The 20,192-nt window shown below is 58.7% G+C and overlaps 8 protein-coding genes across 8 annotated transcripts; 3 read left to right on the forward strand and 5 right to left on the reverse strand.

Annotated features, from left to right (window-relative positions):
• Window positions 1-359: 359 nt before the first annotated feature.
• MICPUCDRAFT_64273 (uncharacterized protein) lies at window positions 360-1,035 on the forward strand (the record flags this gene model as incomplete). The annotated part of the gene is made up of 1 exon (XM_003055913.1): window positions 360-1,035. The coding sequence occupies exon 1, from the start codon at window positions 631-633 to the stop codon at window positions 1,033-1,035; it is 405 nt and encodes a 134-aa protein (XP_003055959.1). The 5' UTR covers window positions 360-630.
• A 913-nt stretch (window positions 1,036-1,948) lies between these two features.
• Window positions 1,949-3,695, forward strand: MICPUCDRAFT_55252 (uncharacterized protein). The gene is made up of 4 exons (XM_003055914.1): window positions 1,949-2,095; window positions 2,226-2,725; window positions 2,933-3,294; window positions 3,389-3,695. The coding sequence occupies exons 2-4, from the start codon at window positions 2,532-2,534 to the stop codon at window positions 3,481-3,483; spliced, it is 651 nt and encodes a 216-aa protein (XP_003055960.1). The 5' UTR covers window positions 1,949-2,095; window positions 2,226-2,531; the 3' UTR covers window positions 3,484-3,695.
• A 1,338-nt stretch (window positions 3,696-5,033) lies between these two features.
• JMJH (jumonji domain-containing protein) lies at window positions 5,034-7,647 on the forward strand (the record flags this gene model as incomplete). The annotated part of the gene is made up of 5 exons (XM_003055915.1): window positions 5,034-6,263; window positions 6,419-6,829; window positions 6,978-7,085; window positions 7,178-7,280; window positions 7,436-7,647. The coding sequence occupies 5 exons, from the start codon at window positions 5,034-5,036 to the stop codon at window positions 7,645-7,647; spliced, it is 2,064 nt and encodes a 687-aa protein (XP_003055961.1).
• A 515-nt stretch (window positions 7,648-8,162) lies between these two features.
• MICPUCDRAFT_55255 (uncharacterized protein) lies at window positions 8,163-8,603 on the reverse strand (the record flags this gene model as incomplete). The annotated part of the gene is made up of 1 exon (XM_003056304.1): window positions 8,163-8,603. The coding sequence occupies one exon, from the start codon at window positions 8,601-8,603 to the stop codon at window positions 8,163-8,165; it is 441 nt and encodes a 146-aa protein (XP_003056350.1).
• Window positions 8,604-9,368: 765 nt separating this feature from the next.
• On the reverse strand, window positions 9,369-9,746 carry MICPUCDRAFT_55256 (uncharacterized protein; the record flags this gene model as incomplete). Its single annotated transcript, XM_003056305.1, has 1 exon — window positions 9,369-9,746. One exon carries the CDS (start codon window positions 9,744-9,746, stop codon window positions 9,369-9,371), a length of 378 nt encoding a protein of 125 aa, XP_003056351.1.
• Window positions 9,747-10,257: 511 nt separating this feature from the next.
• MICPUCDRAFT_55257 (uncharacterized protein) lies at window positions 10,258-10,719 on the reverse strand (the record flags this gene model as incomplete). The annotated part of the gene is made up of 1 exon (XM_003056306.1): window positions 10,258-10,719. One exon carries the CDS (start codon window positions 10,717-10,719, stop codon window positions 10,258-10,260), a length of 462 nt encoding a protein of 153 aa, XP_003056352.1.
• A 1,576-nt stretch (window positions 10,720-12,295) lies between these two features.
• MICPUCDRAFT_55258 (uncharacterized protein) lies at window positions 12,296-12,586 on the reverse strand (the record flags this gene model as incomplete). The annotated part of the gene is made up of 1 exon (XM_003056307.1): window positions 12,296-12,586. The coding sequence occupies one exon, from the start codon at window positions 12,584-12,586 to the stop codon at window positions 12,296-12,298; it is 291 nt and encodes a 96-aa protein (XP_003056353.1).
• A 1,512-nt stretch (window positions 12,587-14,098) lies between these two features.
• On the reverse strand, window positions 14,099-18,971 carry PPDK_2 (uncharacterized protein; the record flags this gene model as incomplete). Its single annotated transcript, XM_003056308.1, has 16 exons — window positions 14,099-14,291; window positions 14,405-14,586; window positions 14,675-14,848; window positions 14,953-15,118; window positions 15,233-15,827; window positions 15,901-16,109; window positions 16,285-16,326; window positions 16,469-16,658; window positions 16,720-16,900; window positions 17,098-17,268; window positions 17,400-17,582; window positions 17,644-17,721; window positions 17,860-18,029; window positions 18,171-18,367; window positions 18,431-18,558; window positions 18,693-18,971. The coding sequence occupies 16 exons, from the start codon at window positions 18,969-18,971 to the stop codon at window positions 14,099-14,101; spliced, it is 3,138 nt and encodes a 1,045-aa protein (XP_003056354.1).
• Between the last annotated feature and the right edge of the window lie 1,221 nt (window positions 18,972-20,192).

The following is a 20,192-nucleotide window of genomic DNA, read 5'->3' on the forward strand; positions in this document are numbered from 1 at the left end:
TGATTTGAAATGGTGACAACAATTGTACGTACGTGTACACGTATGTACACGTACGTGTACTGTAGGGATAATACTGTGCACTTACAACGTACGAAAGTACGAAAGTACCTTCGTACACGTGTACGTGTACACGTGTAGCGTCGTGTAGCCTTAGGGCTTGAGGTCTACACTACAACGTACACGTACTAAAATCCAAACTTAACGGGTATCAAAAACGGGCTCGAAAAACGGGCATCGACCGACCGACCGACGACGCGTCTCAGAGCTTCTCAGAGTTTCTGGCCAATCAGAGGCGAGATAATTAAATACCCATATGGGCTATGTGCCGTACTAGACGCGGCTGGGCGCATTCCGACCCGCACGGGGGAGAACCCCACCGCGTGAGCGCGTCCAGGTTGAACCCGACCGGATGCGACGCTCGAAGCGCACCTCCCAAGTGACGATTCGATGCGACGCGCCCCTAACATGGCCGCGGTAAGCATGACGAAGCCGCGCAAGCGCGTTGCTACGGGCAAACAAATCTACTCGACGAGTTATGAACCGTCAAAAGTGCGATGCGCGTTCGCCACGCGCACCGCGCGCAACCCTCGCCGCTTCCTCAGGTGAGTGGCGGCTTCGGAACTCACTCGCATGGACCACTTCGAGACTCTGACGGCGACTCAGTCGCCGGTAGACCCGTTCGGAACTCCACCGGCGACCCCGCGCCCCGCGGCGGATGTGGCGGATTTCATTAACGCATTATGGAGTCGCGGTGGTGCGCGCGGAGCGCGCCACTGGAGCGCCGAAGGCGCGACAGGCGGAGAGCACGCCAGCGCAGGCGGAGCATGCTCGCTGGCAGATGGTGGAATCGCCGGGGTGCGCGCGGAGCGCGCCACTGGAGCGCCGAAGGCGCGACGGGCGGAGCGCGCGTCAGCGCAGGCGGAGCACGCTGGCACACGGTGGAGTCACAGGCGAAGCGCGGATAATTTTACGGTGCAGCGAAGCGCACCCACAGGCCACCTTGTACTAAATAAAGCTACATACAAAAATGTGTAGGCCCTAGGCCCTACCTTCGAAGGTACTTTCGAAAGTACCTTCGAAGGTACGAAGATACAACGTACACGTGTACGAAAGTACTTTCGTACAGCTGTACGTTGTACACGTACACTACAACTACACGTACTGTACACGTGTTATTATGGTTGTAATAAAATAAGACGATCCTTCACAACACTTACTGTACACGTACACATACACGTGTACGTGTACAGTAAGTCCGTTGGGCCCTACAACTTTTATCAGACAACGTACGTGTACACGTAGTTGTACATGTAGTTGTACTTTCGTACGAAAGTACGAAAGTACGAAAGTACTTTCGTATGATACGAAAGTACGAAAGTACTTCCGTACAACACTCGTACACAGTACCTTCGTACAACGTTGTACGAAAGTACGAAAGTACTTTCGTACGAAAGTACTTTCGTACGAAAGTATCTATCTGCGAAGATAGAATAGTTGTACACTACGTTCACTGTACACGTACTGTACGTGTACAGCTGTACACGTACCACTCACGTACCCCTACAACGGTTTACGAAGATATGTATCTGCGAAAGTACTTTCGTACGAAGGTACGAAAGTACACGTACTATCTACGAAGGTACTTTCGTACGAAAGTATAGAATAGCTACGAAGGGCCATTGTGTATCTGTGTACACGTACTGGCTGGATGGATAGAGCTCAGTCATAAAATCAGAACTACACGTACACGTACACGTACACGTACTGTACACGTTATGTCGTGTACCTTCGTACGTGTTCACACATCCGTGTACGAAGGTACAACGCGTTACACGTACTCGTAGTATCATAGTGTGTACTTCCAGTGGTACTTTCGTACCTTCGTACGTCCGTCCCTCGTACACGACTCGTGCCCGTCTGGTCCTTCGTCACTTGCGCTCAGCAGGCGCGCGCGCGTCGTCGCATGGTCCGGTTCGTCCACGAGAACGAGTTCGAGACCTTGCACGCTCTCACAGAGCCGCTCCTCGCGCCGCTCCGCGCGCGCGTCGAGTCCCTCGTCGCGGGGATCAGCGCGCTTTGCGCGCTCGCGCTCTCGGTGCGGCGGTCGCGTCGTCGTCCCAGCGACACGTCGGCGTCGGCGTCGTCTCTCGTCTCTCGTCTCTCGTCGCGCCGCGCGTCGTCCTCGTCGCCCGCGTCATCATCTGACATCTGCGTCCACATCGCAGGCGCTCCTCTTGCTTGCGCCCGCGCTGCTGCTCTTCGCGCGCCGTCTCGAGATCCGCCGCGTCGCGAGCAGCACGCGCGGGGAGACGAAGTCGGGTTAGAAGAAGAGGAAGACGCGCGCGCGCGCGACCGCCGAGCGCGCGGCGGCTCTCGAGACATCCGTCCGTCCGTCTGTCCGCGTCGTCGTCGTTGTCCTCGTCGAATCGACGCGCGCGTGCGAGGAGAGCGCGCGAGAGAGCGAAGAGTGAACGTTCGAGACCGAAGTTTGAAAGAGCAGAGATTCACGCCGTCAGATCGAGTTGAGAAAGATGACTGACGACACACAGAAGATCGGCATAGGGCTGACGTCGTTCGGGGTGTTATTCATGGCCCTCGGGGTGCTGTTCTTCTTCGATCGCGCGCTGCTGTCGTTCGGGAACGTCCTGTTCATCGCGGGCGTGAGCCTCACGATCGGACGCAAGCGCGCGCTGAAGTTTTTCGTGAACCGCAGGCGCGTTCGTTCGTGACTGCTCTCCATACGACCTCCTTCGCGCGTTGAACGTCGTTTCTTGAGGAGTTTCTTCCGCGCGCGTCGACCCGAATATATCCGTCTCCCCGCGCGCGAAGCGAAGCGAACCGACCGACGATCGCTTCACTCCCTCCCTCGCCGTCGCGTTGCTTCCGAAGCCTGATGCCCTGACCCCGACCATGACCCCGACTGGTGTTCCAGGGGAAACCACCGCGGCTCCGTCTGCTTCCTAGGCGGCCTCGCGCTCGTGCTCTTCGGCTGGCCGTTCGTCGGGTGTGCGCGCGCTTTTCGATTTGATTTCAAACAAACACACTCGGTTTCAAACGAACGCGGGGTCAAGCTCCGTTCACCCCGCGTCGTCCCGGCTCAGCACTTGACCGCGATTCGTTCGGTTCGACTGACTCAACAACGATTCGTTCCGTTCCACTCGCGTGCAGGATATGCTTGGAGGCATACGGCGGCGTCTTGCTCTTCAGCGGGTTCCTCCCCGTCGTCTTGTTGTTCCTCCGGAGGCTGCCGGTGCGCGTCTCTTCTCTCTTCTCTAAACTTCACTTCTAGACCGTGTCCACGCGACCTCCCTCGCACGTCGCGCGCGATTTCCGAGGCGGTATTCTTTTCGGATTAAAACTCGACGACGATTCCTTTAGACTGACCGAGCCGCGTCGCAGGTGATCGGGTCGCTCTTCAACCTTCCGCTCGTCAACAAGTTCTTCGCGGGCGTCGGCAGCGCGCGAGGGGTGCTACCTGTGTGACAAGAGAGACGACGCTCGGGGCGACGGCGACGCGCGTGTGGTCGTCGCGCACCTTCAAAATGTGTACACGGCTACCTTCGTACCTTCGTACAGTGCTGCCCACACACGACCCCCTCTCACGCCTTGCGCTCCTACAACTTAGACTAGTGGCTAACACATCAAAAGGATATACTGTTAGAAAGGATGAGAGTGCGGTGTGCTGTAACGTCGCGCAGAAGTCGTTTTGAGCTCTGTAACTGAACAGCGTGTTAGATAACATCACCCGCGAGGTGTGCTGATTGACCGCGTCCGTGTCTGATGAATCGTTTGCTCGAAGCATAGACTGGCGCGACTGCGTCGATTTGTAAAAGAGCAACTTTCTTCGCTACAACAGCCTCGACCCGCGAAGTTCTACTGCCGAAGCACGCAATCGTGTTTCTTTCTTGTGCTGCGCGATTTTGAATATGCGCGTATGTGTTCACGCGATATACTCATGAAGTGTTTTTATGTTCGGAACTGGTTTCATGAAGTTCCGGCGTCGCGTACGCGAGCTCAAGAGACGGCAAATGTTTCGTAACGCCGAGTCTGTTTTGCCAACGACGAATCTGTGCTCTGGGACAAGAAGAATAAGTACACGTACAGTACGTGTACTGTACAGTACACGTACACGTACACGTAGTCCAATACTATGTAGTACGAAAGTACGAAAGTACTTTCGTACTTTCGTACCTTCGTATCAATTTACTGTAGTGTGTCGTGTACAACGGTACGTGTACAGCTGTAAGTTGTCTTTACCGCACGTGACTCTGAAAACTTCCACGCAGGCGCGGCAGCGCAAATCCTATTCATGGAGCCCGACACAGCATGCGACTTCCACGTCGCCCCGGCTCCGTGTGCTCGTGAGGCTCACACGGGTTTCAGGAATCCCATCGTGGGGTTGCTCACTGCGTGAGAGGATTGCCCGTAGTGTAGTGTAGTCTGCTCGCACTAGTTCACATGTTTAGCCCGGATGGGTTTGAGCTGAGTCTTTTTGTAATCAGATCTACCTTCGAAGGTACACGTACACGTACACGTACACGTGTACACGTAGGGCCTACGTGTACGTGTACACAGTAAGTTGTCTTTTACCTTCGTCAGTACGAAAGTACGAAAGTACTTTCGTACGTGTTGTGTAGATTTGATTACAAAAAGGCTGAGCTCTATCCATCCGGGCTTGTGTTTATGTACTATCGAAAGTACGAAGGTACAGGTACACGTACGTGTACACCTGTAGTCATGTACGAAGGTACAGTACGAAGGCATCTATTTTCGTATTCATACGAACGAAGATATCTAAGTTGTTACTGAACACGTATAGATAGATACACGTATTTCCGGAACTACACAACCTTCGAAGGTACGAAAGTACGTGTACTGTACGTGTACGTGTACTTTCGAAAGTACTTTCGTACTTTCGTACTTTCATACCTTCGAAGGTACGAAGGTACTTTCGTACCTTCGTACTTTCAAGTACTTTCCTGGGTTACCTGCGGCGATACGAGGTACTCATCACCGCGGCGCGCGCGGCGGCGATGTCCGCGCCGTGGGATCTGTTCGGTGGCGACGACGATCAGTGCGACGGCGGCGACACACACGACGGCGGCGAACGCGATACCGGCGCGAAAACGACGCCGAGCGGCGCGGGCGCGGGAGAAGAGGAGGAGAGCGACGACGACGGCGACGGCGACGACGCTCCTCGCCCTCCTCGTCGTCGTCGTCGCCGCGCGCGCGCGACCGCGGCGGCGGTCCCCGCGCGCGCGCACGCGTACTTCGCCGCGAGTCGCGGCGTCTTCGGTGGTGGTGGCGGTCGCGACGGCGACGGCGACGGTGACGACGTCGCCGCGCTCGCGCGCGAGCTCGCGACCGACGCACGCGCGCGATGCGACAGAATAAAACAACAGCTCGCGCGTTGGGGACGCGAGGGCGCCGACGCCGCGGCGGCGCTCGGACGCGCGGCCGTCGCGCTGCGCGCGCTCTCGCGCGCGATGCCGATGCGGCGGCGGCGCCGCGGCGAAGACGACGCGGACGCGGACGACGCGGACGATGACGACGACGACGACGATGACGACGACGACGACGACGACGACGACGACGCGAGAGAGGAGAGCGGAGAGTCCTTCAGAAGAGACGACGCACGACCACGACGCGCGAACGGGGTTGTGCGTGAAGCAGTCTTGCGATCCGCGGAGGAGCTGCGCGTTTCCTCCACGGCGTGCCTCGCCGCGTGTGTCCGACGCCTGGACGTCGGGTGCTGGCCGGACGCATCGTTTCGCGACGCGCACGCGCTCGCGTTGGGCGGGTTCATTCTCTCCAACGTCGCGGTTTCGGGGGGTAAAGTCCTTGAGGAATCGAGTTCAGCACGCGACGAACGGGGTCGTATGCAAAGTGGTCTCACGTCGGACGCAGCCGAACAGGTCGTGTCGGACAATATAACACCAACACCAACCCGCGTGGTGTCGGACGCGACGACGTTAGGCCGCGTCGCGCTCGAACTGCTGAGCCTCGTCGCGGTCGCGAGCGAGGCGGCAGAGCTTCCGAGGTGGCTCGCGAGCGCGTTTGCTCTTGCGGAGACGGCGTCGTTGCGCGCGTCCGCGAATGAAAACACACCACGTGGAGGATCATGGGGATTCACGTGGCGTTGGCCGGACGACGCGTACCAAATCCCCGCGTCGATTCCCGCGGACGCGCCGCGGATCGACCCGCAACTCGAGATTCCTCGAGAGGACGCGGACGCGCTCACGACGGCGAGGTTTTACGACGAGGTGCGCAAGCGCTGGGGTTGACGGTTTTTTTCTTTTTCACCCCTCGGTATTAACCGACCAAACTTTGATCGTCGCGATATTTCACGCCTCGACTGACCGATGCACGTCGATTCGCGCTCGCGCGGAATCACCACCCGCTTGCCCTCGTTCGTCAGTACGTCAAGACGGAAACGCCGGTCATCGTCTCCGGGTGTTTGACGCGCGAACGCGGCTGGGCGAGCGCGTCGGAGACGTGGGGGGATCTGCGAACGCTCGTGAGACTCGCGGAGGAGGAGGAGGATGGGGGGGGGTTGTCGAACGACGCGGATGGCGACGTTGAAGATGGGACGTCAACCGTCGGTAAGATGGAACGTCAACTGTCACGCCGCGAGAGGCTTGTCCCCGTAGAGTTCGGCGGCTTCGGTGACGCGAGAGGCCGAGGCGTGTGCTCCTTGCGCGCGTTCGTGGAGCGGTATTTGGCGCCGTCGAACCTCTCGCACCGCGATGTGTCGGACGCCACATGCGCGGCGTCCGATACGGCGGCCGTCGACGTCGCTTACGTCAGTCAGCACGCGCTGTTCCACCAGGCGCGTTCTGTGCTGAACACTTTTACGTTTTTTCACCCGCGCGAAACTGTACCCTTCGCTCGGTTTCAATTTATCATTCGACCGTAGTGTCTCCTTTGAACTGACCGATGATCATTATGAATCGTGCCGTGTGATGTGCCGCTCTCAGATCCCGTCGCTCCAGCGGTTGTTCTCCGTGCCCGTGTACGTCCTCGGAAGGCTCGCCCCGGAGGACGGCGCCGTGAATGCGTGGATCGGTACAAAAAACACGTCCACGGTGAGATGAGACGTGAATGCTTTCCGTACGACCTCCCTCGCGCGTTAAACGTCGCATCATAAGGAGTTTCTGTTTCTCTTCACCACTCGCAGGCGTTGCATAGAGACCCGTACTTTAACGTCCTCGCGCAGTGCGCCGGGTTTAAGTACGCGCGCGTGTACGCGGCGTCGCAGACTGAATACCTGTACCCGTTGGGTGAGACTCCTTCCCATACAATCCCGTTCGCGTGGTGTGCGTCGTTTCTTAAGGACTTCTTCCCCGGGGAGTTTCTCGTCACCCCACACTCGGTTTCAGCGTTCGACCGCGACGCCTTTCAACTGACAGATGAACGTCGACTCGCATCCCCGTAGACGTCGTAGGCGCCGGGTGCGAGAACTCGTTCACGCGAAGCGCTGTGTCCGTGGAAGCCCCCGACGACGCGAAGCATCCGCTGTTCAAACGCGCTAGGTACTCGGAGTGCTTGTTGAGACCAGGCGACGCGCTCTTCATGCCGAAAGGGGCGTGGCACCACGTTCGAGGGCTGAGCACGAGCGTGAGCGTGAACTTTTGGTGGTCGCGTTGACCGGCGCGTGCGTAGTCTCATAGAAACATAGTCCAACCTTACTTTCGCATTTCATGTTTCGTCAGACGCCGCCCGAGGCGGCTTTCCTCCCCGTCAGCGCCTTGAACGCGTCCGTCGCAGCGACGAACCGCTGGACGTCCTCCTCCGTGGATTTCTCCCCTCGGCAGTTCGCCTTCGCCTTGTCTGGGTGAAACTGCGACGAGATCGGAAAAAGAACTCCTTGAGGATCGACGTTCAACGCGCGGGGGAGAGCGTACGGGGCGGGGTGTAGGGAAGGACGAATAAATTAGAACGCGGCAGGCGCGCGCGTACCCGCAACGCCGCCGCTCGGTACGCGCGCGCGATTTCCGCGTTGGTGTACTTGCTCCTCGAATCGTCAAGCGCGCGGAGTCCCAACGCGCGCAAATGTTTCGCGCGCGTCTGATAGGGAACGTTAGCGGGTCAGTCGTATGTCTTACCGGTGAAACGTTGAAAGGCAAGAAAGACAGGGTGAAGAGAGACGACATGAATCGTCCTCAAGAAACCCCGCACAACACGGAACGGGGTCGTATGGGAAGCAGTGTCACCTGGTCCGATGCCGGCAGTCGCGACGCGCCGCCGCCGCCGCCCGCGCCTCTCTCGTCGCAGCGGGCGTACGCGTCTCGCCGTCGCGCCGTGCGCTCCTCCTCCGCGCGACGCCACGTCTCCTCCTCCGCGCGACGCCGCTCCCAATCCTTGGATATCTCGTGCGCACCCGCCTGGGAGAAGAAAAGAGAGAAAATCCTTAAGGATCGACGTTGAACGCGTGCGTGGGGTCGTACGGGAAGCAGTCTCACCTCACATCCGCACGCTGCGCAAAATAACATCACGTCCGGATTCGACGTGTCGCTCGTCGTGAATGCACACTTGAACGAAACGCATTCTGAACAGCCGTTGCATTTTAAACGCTCTGCGCCCGAGATCGTGTCCACGTTCATGACGGGTTAGAAAATCGCCGTTTGCCTCCGCTCGCTTCGCGCGACGCTTCGCCTCCGCCAAGCGCGCGGCTCTCTCTGCGACTCTCGTCGCCGCGGCTTTTGCGGCGGCGAGCTCTTCGCGCCGTCGCGTCATCATCTCTCGTCGCGTCGCGTGACATGATTTATCGCACCCGCATCGCGCGCACATGGTCCCGTCGATCGCGTTCTCCAGCTTCTGCCGCGCGAGATGCGCGGCCTCCGCTCTCTGAGGAAGAAAGTCGTTGAATAAGGATCGACGTTCAACGCGTGGGGGAGGGTGTATGGAGATCAGTCTAACGCACCGCGTTTTCGTCCGCTATCGCGGGGTCGTCTTCGATCGCGCGCGCGAGCACGGGGAGCGGCCGCGACGCGGTCTCGTTCCAGCGCCGCCCCAGAAGAGCCCCCTTCCTCGACGCGAAGGCGACTGGAAGCACCTGTCGTTTTTTTTTGAAGCGTTCTTCTCGCGGCCGCCTCGTCCGACGCATACCTTGCACGGCCCTGAGGCGACGATGCGGACGGTCGGTCAGTCAAACGCACGGCGTCGCGCTCGAACGTTGAAACCGAGGGGAAGACGGGCGAAGATGCGCGGCGGCGAAAGGAAAGTCCTTAAGGATCGACGCACAACACGCGAAGAGGATCATACAGTATGGAGAGCAGACTCACCTCTGCACTTCCCCTCGTCGTCCACATCTCCGAGCCGATCCTCCGTCGGCGCGTCCAAGAGTGCGGCGAACGCGTCAAGGGAAACTATCGTCGTCTCCGTGGTTGTCCTCTCGCCGAGACTGAGACCGCCAGGGCCGAAGGTTGCCGCGGCGGCGTCTGACGAACCGTCAGCGAGCGAGAAGCGACGCCGCGGCGTGGCGACGCCTTCGACGTTTTTTTTTCATTACGCGCCGCCCATTGTTCTCGCTCCCATCGCTCCGCCCACGCGTCCTCGTCCTCGTTCTCGTTCTCGTTTTCGTCCGAGCCGGAGCCAGAGCCGGAGTAGTCGGTATCCGTCGCGTCCGCTTGCGAGAAGTTCTTCTCGAAGTCTCTCTCGAAGTTTTCATAAAAGCGAAGTGTCTCCTCGGTCTTCCTCGCAGCATCCGACACGTTATGTGTTTCCGATACGACCTCGTCCGACATGATCTAACATGACGATCGGTACAGCAACGACTTCCGCGGACAACGGCGAAGGAGGAGGCGAAGGCGGCGGTGAGTTCGCGTCTTCGACCGCCGCGGGGGGGTTCAGGAGGTCCGCCGCCGCCAACGCCGTGGCGTCCACGGCCACTTGGAGCGCGCTCGCCCCGCCGTCGTCGCCCTCCTCCTCGTCGACGCCGGTTCGGTCCGTTCGTTCGGGACGCCCACTCCCCCCCCCCCCCGACGTCGTTGTTCTCGCTTCCGGCGGCGACGCTCGTGTCGGACACTATGCCAGATAATCGCCCTCTCAAAACGCGTGTTAAATAGTCTAGCTAGCTAGTCTAGCGAATGCGTTGCTCAGATATGTCGTGCTAGGTCGTCACTCGTCTTCGTCTTTCCGCGCGTACTTTCTCTGCAGCGCGCGCCATAGCTTGCGCTCCCTTCCTTTGTACTTCCGCTGTTCCGATCCGCGGTGGGGGTGGGGGGGGGTTGGGGGAGGTCGACCGGACCGTATCGGTCAGTCGAACGGCGTCGCGGCCGAGCGCGCGTGTAACGGAAAAAAACGGGCGAAGAGAATCGAATCGAAAGCGGGGAAAGTCATCGAGGAACGACGTCCGCTCGGCCCGACGATGCGAACGAGGTCGCGTGGAGAGAGAAAACGCGCCAACAGCTTAGGGATCTCGCCGATCTTCCCAGGGTTGTTCTCGCCGTAGAATGCCTTAAGTTTCTCCCTCCACACCGCCTGCGACGGATCGAGCGCACCGTGCGCGCCCCCGGGAACCTCGCTGAACTTGAAGAAGTAGTCCGCGACGCCGAACATCGTCGGGAGGAAGAACAGGAGGAGGAAGAACACGTGCAGCGAGCTGACGCCGCAGCACAGATTCTTCTCCTCTCGCGCCTTCGCGCGTCGCTCCTCGATCGCGTCCTCTCGCTCCTCGCGCGCCTGTCTTCGACGGACCGCGCCATCACTTTTTGCCATGGCGACGTCCACGGGGTTGAGGGGAATGTGGGGGCGGGACGGCCCGGGCAGCGGGTTGTCCGCGCGCGATCCGACACGACTTCGGGCTGATGCGTGTGAGAGAAATCACAGTGCAATCGTACAACCGTACTGTACAGTACGTGTACTACAGTACAGTACGTGAACTGTAACGTGTTCGAAAGTACGAAAGTACGAAGGTACGAAGGTACGAAAGTACTTTGTAGGGCTAGGGCTACACGTACACGTAACGCGCACGTTGTACGGAAATAGAATATACTCAAGTACGAAAGTACTTCCAAAACAACAAAATACCTTCGTATGAGACAACTTTTACTGTACAGTACACGTGTACTGTCTTGTGTAGATCTGATTACAAAAAGACTGAGCTCTAACCCATCCGGGTAAAACATGTGATCTAGAAGCGAGCAGACCGCACTACGAACAATCCTCTCACGTAGTAAGCAACCCCACGACGGGATTCATGGAACCCATGTGAGCCTCACGAGCGCACGAAGCCGGGGCGATGTGGAAATCGCCAGCAGTGTCGGGCTCCATAAAAAGGATTTGCGCTGCCGCGCCCGCGTGGAAGTTTTCAGAGTCACGTGAGGTTCTGAGCGCGTACGTGTACTGTACACGTACGTGTACCTTCGAAGATACAGTAGAATATTATTAACTACGAAAGTACCTTCGAAGGTACTTTCGTACTTTCGAAAAGTACCTTCTAAGGTACTGTAGTTTCGTACTTCCGGAAGTACGTGTAGACTAGCTAGCCCTATGTAAAGTATGTATGATACAACGTTGTACGAAGATAGAATCCTTAAAAGTGGGCTACGTACCTTCGAAGGTACCTTCGTACTCTTTTATGAAGGTACGGAAATAGATACTTCCGTACACGTACCTTGGAAGATAGATACCTTCGTACTTCCGTAGTTTGTAGTACTTATCCCAGACTACTGTTCCTAATGGACAGTCGCCTATCGAGGTTACGTCGGTGGGTTCCTTGTGCGTGTTATATAATATCTATATTATCTATTAGTGTGCTGTCGGCTTCTGTGAGGCTTCTGTGAGACTTCTGTGAGACCCCATTTCATACCATCCACGAAACAAGCACGGAGGACGGGACACCCAAATATGTAGGGCTTTTTTCGGCTCTAAAAGGGGGTCTGTTTTTGAGACAGGGAGCGAGACTGCCAGACCCCATTGTTGGTATGTTGGCTGTAGGGTATGTTTTTATCTCCTTCCCTACCTACAGTGCTACACACACTATCATACTACTTCCGTCCGTAGCCCTAGTGTACGTGTACGTGTACGTGTAGGTAGGGCTACAACGCGTTATCTAACAGTGTACAGCTGTACACGTACGTGTAGTGTGTGTGCAGGCTGTGCACTGTGTACCTGTTATAATGTGTAGTACGTGTACTCGTACAGTACGAAGGTACGGAAGTATTATCTCCGTACGTGTATGATATGTACACGTACTGTACATGTACACTGTACCTTGGTAACAACTTACTTTCGAAAGTAGGCCCTACTTTCGTACTTTCGTAGCCCTACCTGGGAAAATGTACGAAAGTATCTATTTTCGAAAATACTTTCGTAGTACGTGTACTTTCGTACGAAAGTACGAAAATATGAATGAAGGTACAACTTTCGAAAGTACGAAAGTATGACAGATAGTTGTACGTGTACTTTCGTACGAAAGTACTTTCGAAAGTACGAAAGTACTTTCGAAAGTACGTGTACGTGTACATACTGTACCTACACTGTACGTACGTGTACCCAGGTCGTGCACACGTACCCACGGGCACGCCGTGGTCCTCGCAATGGATGGTGGCACTTCGGGGGTCACCGTCGTCCATAAGCTCATGAGCGGACAGCTCACCCTGGAGTGGGCGGTGGACCAGTCCAAAAGGAGCGGGAAAGGCCCACGTCGCGTGCATCCGCGCGAGTCGCTCAGCCGTGGGATCGAGCGCGAGGACGACGGCGGCGGCTCCGCGCGACGAAAGGCGTCGCGCGGCGCACCGTTCTCGCGTCGGCACCCTCCGTCGAAGAATCCTCCGCCCGCCGCCGCGCGACCGCGGAGCCGGGGCGTCCTCGGCGGGCTGATGCGATTGCTCGGTTGTGGCGCCGGCAACGGGAAGAAGGTCGCCCCGGACGCGAGGAGCGCGGCGCTGAAGAGAGGCGGCGCGCGCGGAGCAGGAGGAGGAGGAGGAGGAGGCGGAACGGGGAGAGTCACCCCGATCAAGGGCTCTCCGGCGAAGAAGCCGCCGCGCGAAGTCACGCCCGCGCGTCGCGCATCGAAAGCGGCGTCGCGCCTGTCGCGACCGGACGCCGCGGCCGGGACGCCGCGCGGGGGGACGCCGCGCGGGGGGATGACGACGACTGGCGACGGCGTGATCATCAACCCCGGTGGTGGGAACGGGAACGACGACGACGCGAAAGCCGGGGGGGGGCGCGACGCGTCGACGTCCGCCGTGGACCCGGGCGCCGGCGCTCCCGTTCGAGGGCTCGGGCGGGCGATCTCGAGGCGAAGCCGCGGGGGGGGGTCAAACCGCGAGCACGCGCCGCCGCCGAGTCTCGCGTCAACGAACGCAAACACGGTTCGCACGATCCAGGTGAGACTAGACTACTTTCTGGTTCCATACGACCCCGTTCGCGCGTCGAACGTCGTTTCTTAAGGACTTTTCCCGGTGTTTCTCTTCACCCTACTGTACACCTCCCTTCCAGTGTTTGATCGGTAAGACGCGTCACTGACCGACACGACATTCTCACCCACGATCGCTTCAGAGTTATCGAACCGCGGCGGGCAGCGGCACAACGTCCACGGTCGGCGGCACGGTCAGCACGTGGCACACAGCGGAGGGGGGATCCGAGGGGGGCGGGGGTGCCGACTTGGGTGCCGATTTCCGAAGGAAGGCAATCAGCGGCGGCGGTGGCGCGACTTCGAAGTCGAAATCGAAGTCGTCGAAGCGGTCGAAGAGCAGGAAGCAGCGGTTCGGAGACACGATTGACCGGTTCGACCGGTCTGTCGTCCCGTGACGGCGGGGACAGACGGCGAAGTCTTTAAGAAACGACGCGCGACGCGCGATCGGGGTCGTATGTGAAGTTGTCACAACTCCTCGAGGCCAGGACGGATCGAACGAGGTCGCGTCGGATAGCTCGCATGATAGCAGCGTACATAGGTTCGAAGCGATTGAGTCTTCTTTTAGAAGACAAGAGAAGCGTAGCAGTGATTGTTACCTACGCCGCGCGCGTCTCCGTCCGCGCGGTCGCTCGTGTTCGTTCGTTCGTTCTATCGTTCGTTTGATCGCGTAGGGGCTGCGGTTCGACCCTCCCCGTCTTTCTTTAGTCCGACGTTGTCGTCTCTCAGCGTTATTTTTTATTTTTTATTTTTTTCGTCTCCATCCGTGGTCGTCTCCGTCATCTCCCGGCACGCCGCCTGCGCGGCGGCGACTCGCGCAACGACGACGCGAAACGGCGAACACGACACGTGGTCGATCTTCGCGCCTCTCGACGCGAGATCGTGGAAAAACGTGATGCTCCGAGGGTCGCCACCGTGTTCGCCGCACACGCTGAGGGTGATTCCAGGAACGAATAATAATGTTCACCCGTCAATCGAAAGAGGACACGGGTCAAGTGTTGAAACCGAGGGAGTCGGTGACAAGAAAGTGAGCATGGCACGCACCTGATTTTCAGTGACGCTTTTCGCGCGCGTGCGGCGTCTCTGGCGTCCGAGACGCACCGCTCGACGAGAGCGCCGACGCCGCGCACGTCGATCGTCGCGAACGGATCGTCCTGAAGTATCCCGAGTCGAAGATACTCGGGCAGGAACGTCGCGACGTCGTCCCTGGAGTATCCAAACGTCATCTGCGAGGAGCGGAACGAGGAAAAAGTCGTTTCTCGTCAGAAAAACCGAAGCCGGTCGAGCGGGGAGCGGTCTCGACGCCTCACCTACCTGCGTGAGGTCGTTCGTCCCGAAGGAAAAAAACGCCGCGCCGGCGTCGACGAGCTCTGTACCAAGCAACGCTGCCCGCGGGACTTCGATCATGACGCCGATCTCGAACGGCGCGAGTTCGTCCCCGTCGCGTTCGCGTCGGACCTCCCGCGCGGTTTCGAGTATCGCGTCGCGCTGAGGGCGATTCCATACAAACAATGTTCATCGGTCAGTTGAATAAGGTCTCGATCAAATGTTGAAACTTAGGGGTGGGTGAAAAACTTTTATCTAGACCGCACCTGATGTGTAAACTCGGACGCGCAGCCGACGAGAGGGATCATGATCTGGACGTTCGGGAGGGGCGCCGACGCCTGCGGGAGGGATGCCGACGACTTCGCTTCGCGCGTGACTTCGATCGAGGCTTCGAATATCGCGCGCGCTTGCATTTTCGTGATCTCCGGCGACCTGACACAGGGCGATTCCAGTGTACAAATAATGTTCATCGGTCATCAGTTGAAACGGGTCGCGATCGAATGTTGAGACTAAGGGATGGGTGCAAAACGTTTGCAAAGAACGCACGTGATGCCGACGCGGCAGCCGCGGAGCCCAAGCAGCGGGTTCGTCTCTCGCAGCGCGCGTGTGCGCTCGAGCACGCGCGCTTCGGTCTGCCCGGTGAGCGCCGTGAGCTCAGCAGTGGCGGCGCCGAACTTCTCCGCGTCGAACGGCGGCGTGCTTTCGAATTCCCCTGGTTTTGGCAGAAACTCGTGCAACGGAGGGTCTAACAGCCGCACGCACACGGGTCTCGAACCCGCTGCGCGGAACAGCCCCGCAAAGTCCGCTCTCTGGAGCGGCAAGAGCGCCTGGAGCGCGGCTGCGCGCGTCTTGTCATCATCCGCGAGCACAAGCCTTCGAACCGTGTCGACACGTTCTTTACTCCCGAAAAACATATGCTCAGTTCGCGCGAGGCCGACCCCCGCGGCGCCGGCGCGAAACGCCCGGCGAGCGTCGTCCGCGTCGTCCGCATTGGCCCGCACGTCGAGCTCTCGGTATGCGTCGACCCATCGAAGGACGGTCGCGAGGTCGCCGTCTTCGTCCAAAGGCGGCGCGGGCTCTACGAGCGGGACCGCGCGTTTAATCACCTCGCCCGTCGTGCCATTCAGAGACACAACATCGCCTTAAGAAACGGCGTTCAACACGCGAACGGGGTCGTATGGGTCGTGGTCTGAAACAGTACAGAAAATAAAAACGCTCACCTTCGCGAAACGTCGCGATCGTATCGCCGGTCCGTGGGTGCACGAACGTGCACGCGCGCGCAGAATCATCCACACGTAGCGCGTCGCAGCCGACTATGCACGGCTTCCCCCAACCCCGCGCAACGACCGCGGCGTGCGACGTCATCCCGCCGCGCGACGTAAGGATACCCTCCGCGGCGTGCATCCCGCCGACATCCTCCGCGCTGCGATCGAGGGGATCGAATCGGGTGAGACTATACTACTTCTATACGACCCCGTTCGCGCGTCGAACGTCAATTCTGATGGATGTTTCCCGGAATGTTTTGAAAGGCAGTCACGTCGTCGCGGGTGAGCGTCCGTCGAAATATAGTCTACAGAAAGCGAGGCGCGGGAGTGCACCTGGTCTCTGTCCTCAGTAGCACGCACGGTTGTTTTTGCAGCCTTTCGGGGCCAGAAGCGGGGTCAGTTCGCCGTCTCATCGGTTGAGGTTGAAAGTGAGTCGCAGGGTGAAAAGAAGAGAAGAAAGTACTCCAAGAAACGACGTTCAGCGCGCGAAAAGGATCGTAATGGGACGCAGTCTCACCGAAACACCTTCGCGGTGGCGGCGGAGAAGACGATGGCGCCGACGGCCGCGCCTGGGGACGCGGGAAGCCCGCTCGCGACGACGTCCTCCGCGACGTCGTACGGGGAGTTCGCGTCGAACCGCGGGTGGAGGAGCTGATCGACGTGCCTCGGCTCGATGAGCAGAAGCGCCTCTGGCTCCGTGCGCAGTCCTTAAGAAACGACGTTCAACAAGCGAACGGGATTGTAAGGGAAGCAACCAGAGCGCCTCACCTTCCGCAACGACGTCTCGCGCTATCTTGATCGCGGCTTCCCCGGTGCGTTTCCCGGCGCGGCACTGAAGGATGAAAAACCGGCCGCATTCAACTGTGAACTCGATGTCCATCATGTCTCGGTAGTGTTCCTCGAGCGCGTCGCAGCACGCTTGGAGCTGGCGGCGCGCGTCTGGGAATTTCTGACGAGGGCGATTCCATTCCAGGGCGCGAATGAACGTTCATCGGCGGTCAGTCGAAAGTGGGCGCCGCGCGATGTACATGTAGTTGAGGATATGTGTACCAAACGTTGAAAACAATCGAGGAGATGCTGTACACGTACACTACGTGTACTGTACCAAGGTACACGACTAGTAGTGTAGAAGAAGAATTATCGCACCTGACTCATGTTTGGCATCACTGGTTCAGGCGTGCGAACGCCTGCGACGACGTCTTCGCCTTGTGCGTTTACCAAAAACTCGCCGTAGATCGCCTTCGCCCCTGATCCCGGATCGCGCGTGAAACAAACGCCGGAACATGACGTCTCGCCCATGTTCCCGAACACCATCGCCTGATGGTGGGTTCCAAATGCAAATGGTGCATGTTCATAGGTCATCAGTTGAAAGGCGTCGCTTCGCGATCAAACCTTGAAACCGACCACCGAGGGGACAAGAGGAGACGGATGGAAAAAATGTACGCGACGGGATGACGCGCCTGAACGTTCACTGCGGTGCCTTTCAAACCGACGATTCGATTCAACTCGCGGTACGTCACCGCCCTCGGGTTGTTCCAGCTCGAGAACACCGCAGCGATCGCCATCTCGAGTTGCGTCCGCGGATCACTCGGGAAGTCCACGCGGAAGTCGAGATACACGGCTTTGTAGTCCTTTCGAAAAGACGTTCAACACGCGAGCGGGGTTGTATGCACAGCAGTGAGGGCATCTCACCTTCACGAGCGCGACGAGATCTGTCTCGGTCAAGTCCGCGTCGTGCGACGCGCCGCGCGCCGTCTTCATCGCCGCGAGCTTCATGCGCAGAGACGTCGCGGGGTGCAGGGGTGGATCGACTTTCATCGGTCAGTCGATGCACGGCGTCGCGGTCGTGGTCGATCATTGAAACCGAGGGGAGGCGGGGGTGAAAACCAAAACCGAAAACGCGCGCACCGCGTCCTCGAATCGCGCGCGCGGAATCCCGAGCACGACGTCTCCGAACATGTCCAGCAGCCGCCGGTACGCGTCGTACGCGAACCGACGCGCGTTCGACGCGCCGAGGTCGGTCGCAACCGCGGTCGCGAGCGTCTCGACGAGGACGTCGTTTAACCCGAGGTTCAGAACTGTACGCGGGCAATTCCGTATGCATACGTTCATCGGTAATCAGTTGAAAAGCGTCGCGGTGCAATGTATTCTACGTGTAGTCTATGTTGAAGCCGGGGCTGCTTAGGTAAAAAACTGGTGTGTAGAACGAACACACGCACCCGTGTCCATCATCCCGGGCATGGAAGCCGCGGCACCGGAGCGCACAGAGAGCAGCAACGGCGGTTTCGGTTTCAGTTTCGAGTCGGCGCCTCCAAAGCCGGCACCACCGCCGAACGTCTTTCCCACGCGTTTCTCCACGAATGCGAGGGCTTCGTAGACTTCGTCCACGACGAAAGCGATCGTTGAAGCGAAAGTCCTTAGGGAACGAGGATCAACACGCGAGAGCGCTGGTATGAGGAACAGCCAGGACGTTACTCACCGTGCCGCGGTGCCTTTCTTCGCGCAGTCGGCTTCCTTCGCCTCTCTTGCGTATCGCTCGCACGCGTCCGTGGATATCGTAAACCCGGGGGGAACGTTCAAACCGAGGTTGGACATCGCGGCGAGGCCCTGCGCGAGGCGACGCGACGCGACGGTCAGACAAACGGAGAGGGAGGGCGTCGAGTGTGTACACGCGTACGCGTGGTCTGAGAAGAAAAATAAAAGAACACAGCAGGTAGAGGAGGACGGACGCGCGCGCGCACCGCGCCCTTGCCGCCGAGCGTTTCCTTCGCGGTCGCGTCGCCGTCCGCGGCGCCGGCGCCGAACCTATACAGGTGCTCGCGAAGCGGCGTCGCGCGTCCGGCGGCGCCTCGCGCCGCGCTGGCGCTCGCGCCGCGCTGCCGCGCGCTGTCGCCGCGGAGGCGTCGTCCGCGTAGTATCGCCTCCAGTCCGCACGCGCGTCCTCGCGCGGTGGCGGCGTCGGCGGCGTCGTCGTCGCCGTCGTCGCCGCGGTGCGGCGTCGGCTTCCAGGGTGTGGACATCAAGACCGAGGGGTGGGGTGGGGGATGAGCGATCGCGCGGCGTCGGTCGCAGTGCGCGGCCGCGCGAACGGACGACGGCGTCGTGGCTTCCCCCGCGCGAGGCAACGAGAAAACCTCAGGAAAAAAAAACCCTGAAAAAACCAGGGAAAACACTGGGAAAACACCTGAAAATCAGCGCCTCCGGCGCTTGGCCGTCAGTAGTTGGGAGAAGGGGCCCGGAGCGTATTTAGTCTGAAGAGTACGAAAGTTCGCGACAGGCTAACCTGGTGAAATGGCCCATATTTGTTACTGCAGCCCTGATGCTGCAAAAAGTTTTATCTGGCAATTTAATCGGTTCTATCCAGCAATTCTTGGTTGATCGGCTGGACCGATCAGCATTGACCGAGGGTCGGATTTCCACCCTTCTGACGATTCAAGTCGCCCTTTCGTCTACGATCAGAGTTCTGACAGTTTACAGTTTACACCTCTCCGCGAGGTCTGCGTATTCGCGCGCCCATAGCGTCGGACAATGGCCGTAACAATCTCCGGTACAGTGAGATGAGTTCTTCGTCACATCGCGGGGCATCGATTTAATCAAAAATATTGTGCCACTTCTCGTAAAGAAAACGACGTCAGCGGCGCTTATATGTCAAGGGTGACTCTGCAAAATCTTTCTTGAAGGAGGAGAACTTTTTTTTCCACCTTCCCCCGAAAACGCGATCTTGAAAGTTGCGTCCGGCCCTGTTCGAGCGCTGATTACGTCGTGATCTTCACAGCGAGCGGTGTGATATTTTTGACTGGATCGACTCATCGTGGTCGTTTGAGTAAATTCTTTGCGTGCGACGACGGCGTTTGTGACGCTCCCGCGACTCCAGCAGCGCGCGAACGCCCGCGGGCACCCCTTTCAAACGACTGAAGTTTGAACCCAGGGAGTACGCGGACGTAGTACGAGGGCTGTAGCGTATGGGTATTTGCAGTGGAAACGCGAGAATTGCTGGATCGAACCAAAAGAATTGCTGGATAGTATTTTTTTCCCCTGATGCTCATTTCGCGCGTCGAACGTTGGGGCGTTTCGTAGCGCGATGGAGGGCGTGTGGACGAGGAGTGCGCGGGTGGCACGAGGGCGGTGTGTTGTACACGTGGTGAAGTGTGGTGCGCGAGCCGTGCTGTTTTCCTTATCCTTTTTTCTTCACGTCATCGTCGTCGTCGTCGTCAAAAGTGCCGCTCCGCGCGGCGTCGTTG

The sequence above is a fragment of the Micromonas pusilla genome (genome assembly GCF_000151265.4).
Source record: "Micromonas pusilla CCMP1545 genomic scaffold MICPUCscaffold_2, whole genome shotgun sequence".
In the NCBI taxonomy this organism is placed as follows: domain Eukaryota; kingdom Viridiplantae; phylum Chlorophyta; class Mamiellophyceae; order Mamiellales; family Mamiellaceae; genus Micromonas; species Micromonas pusilla.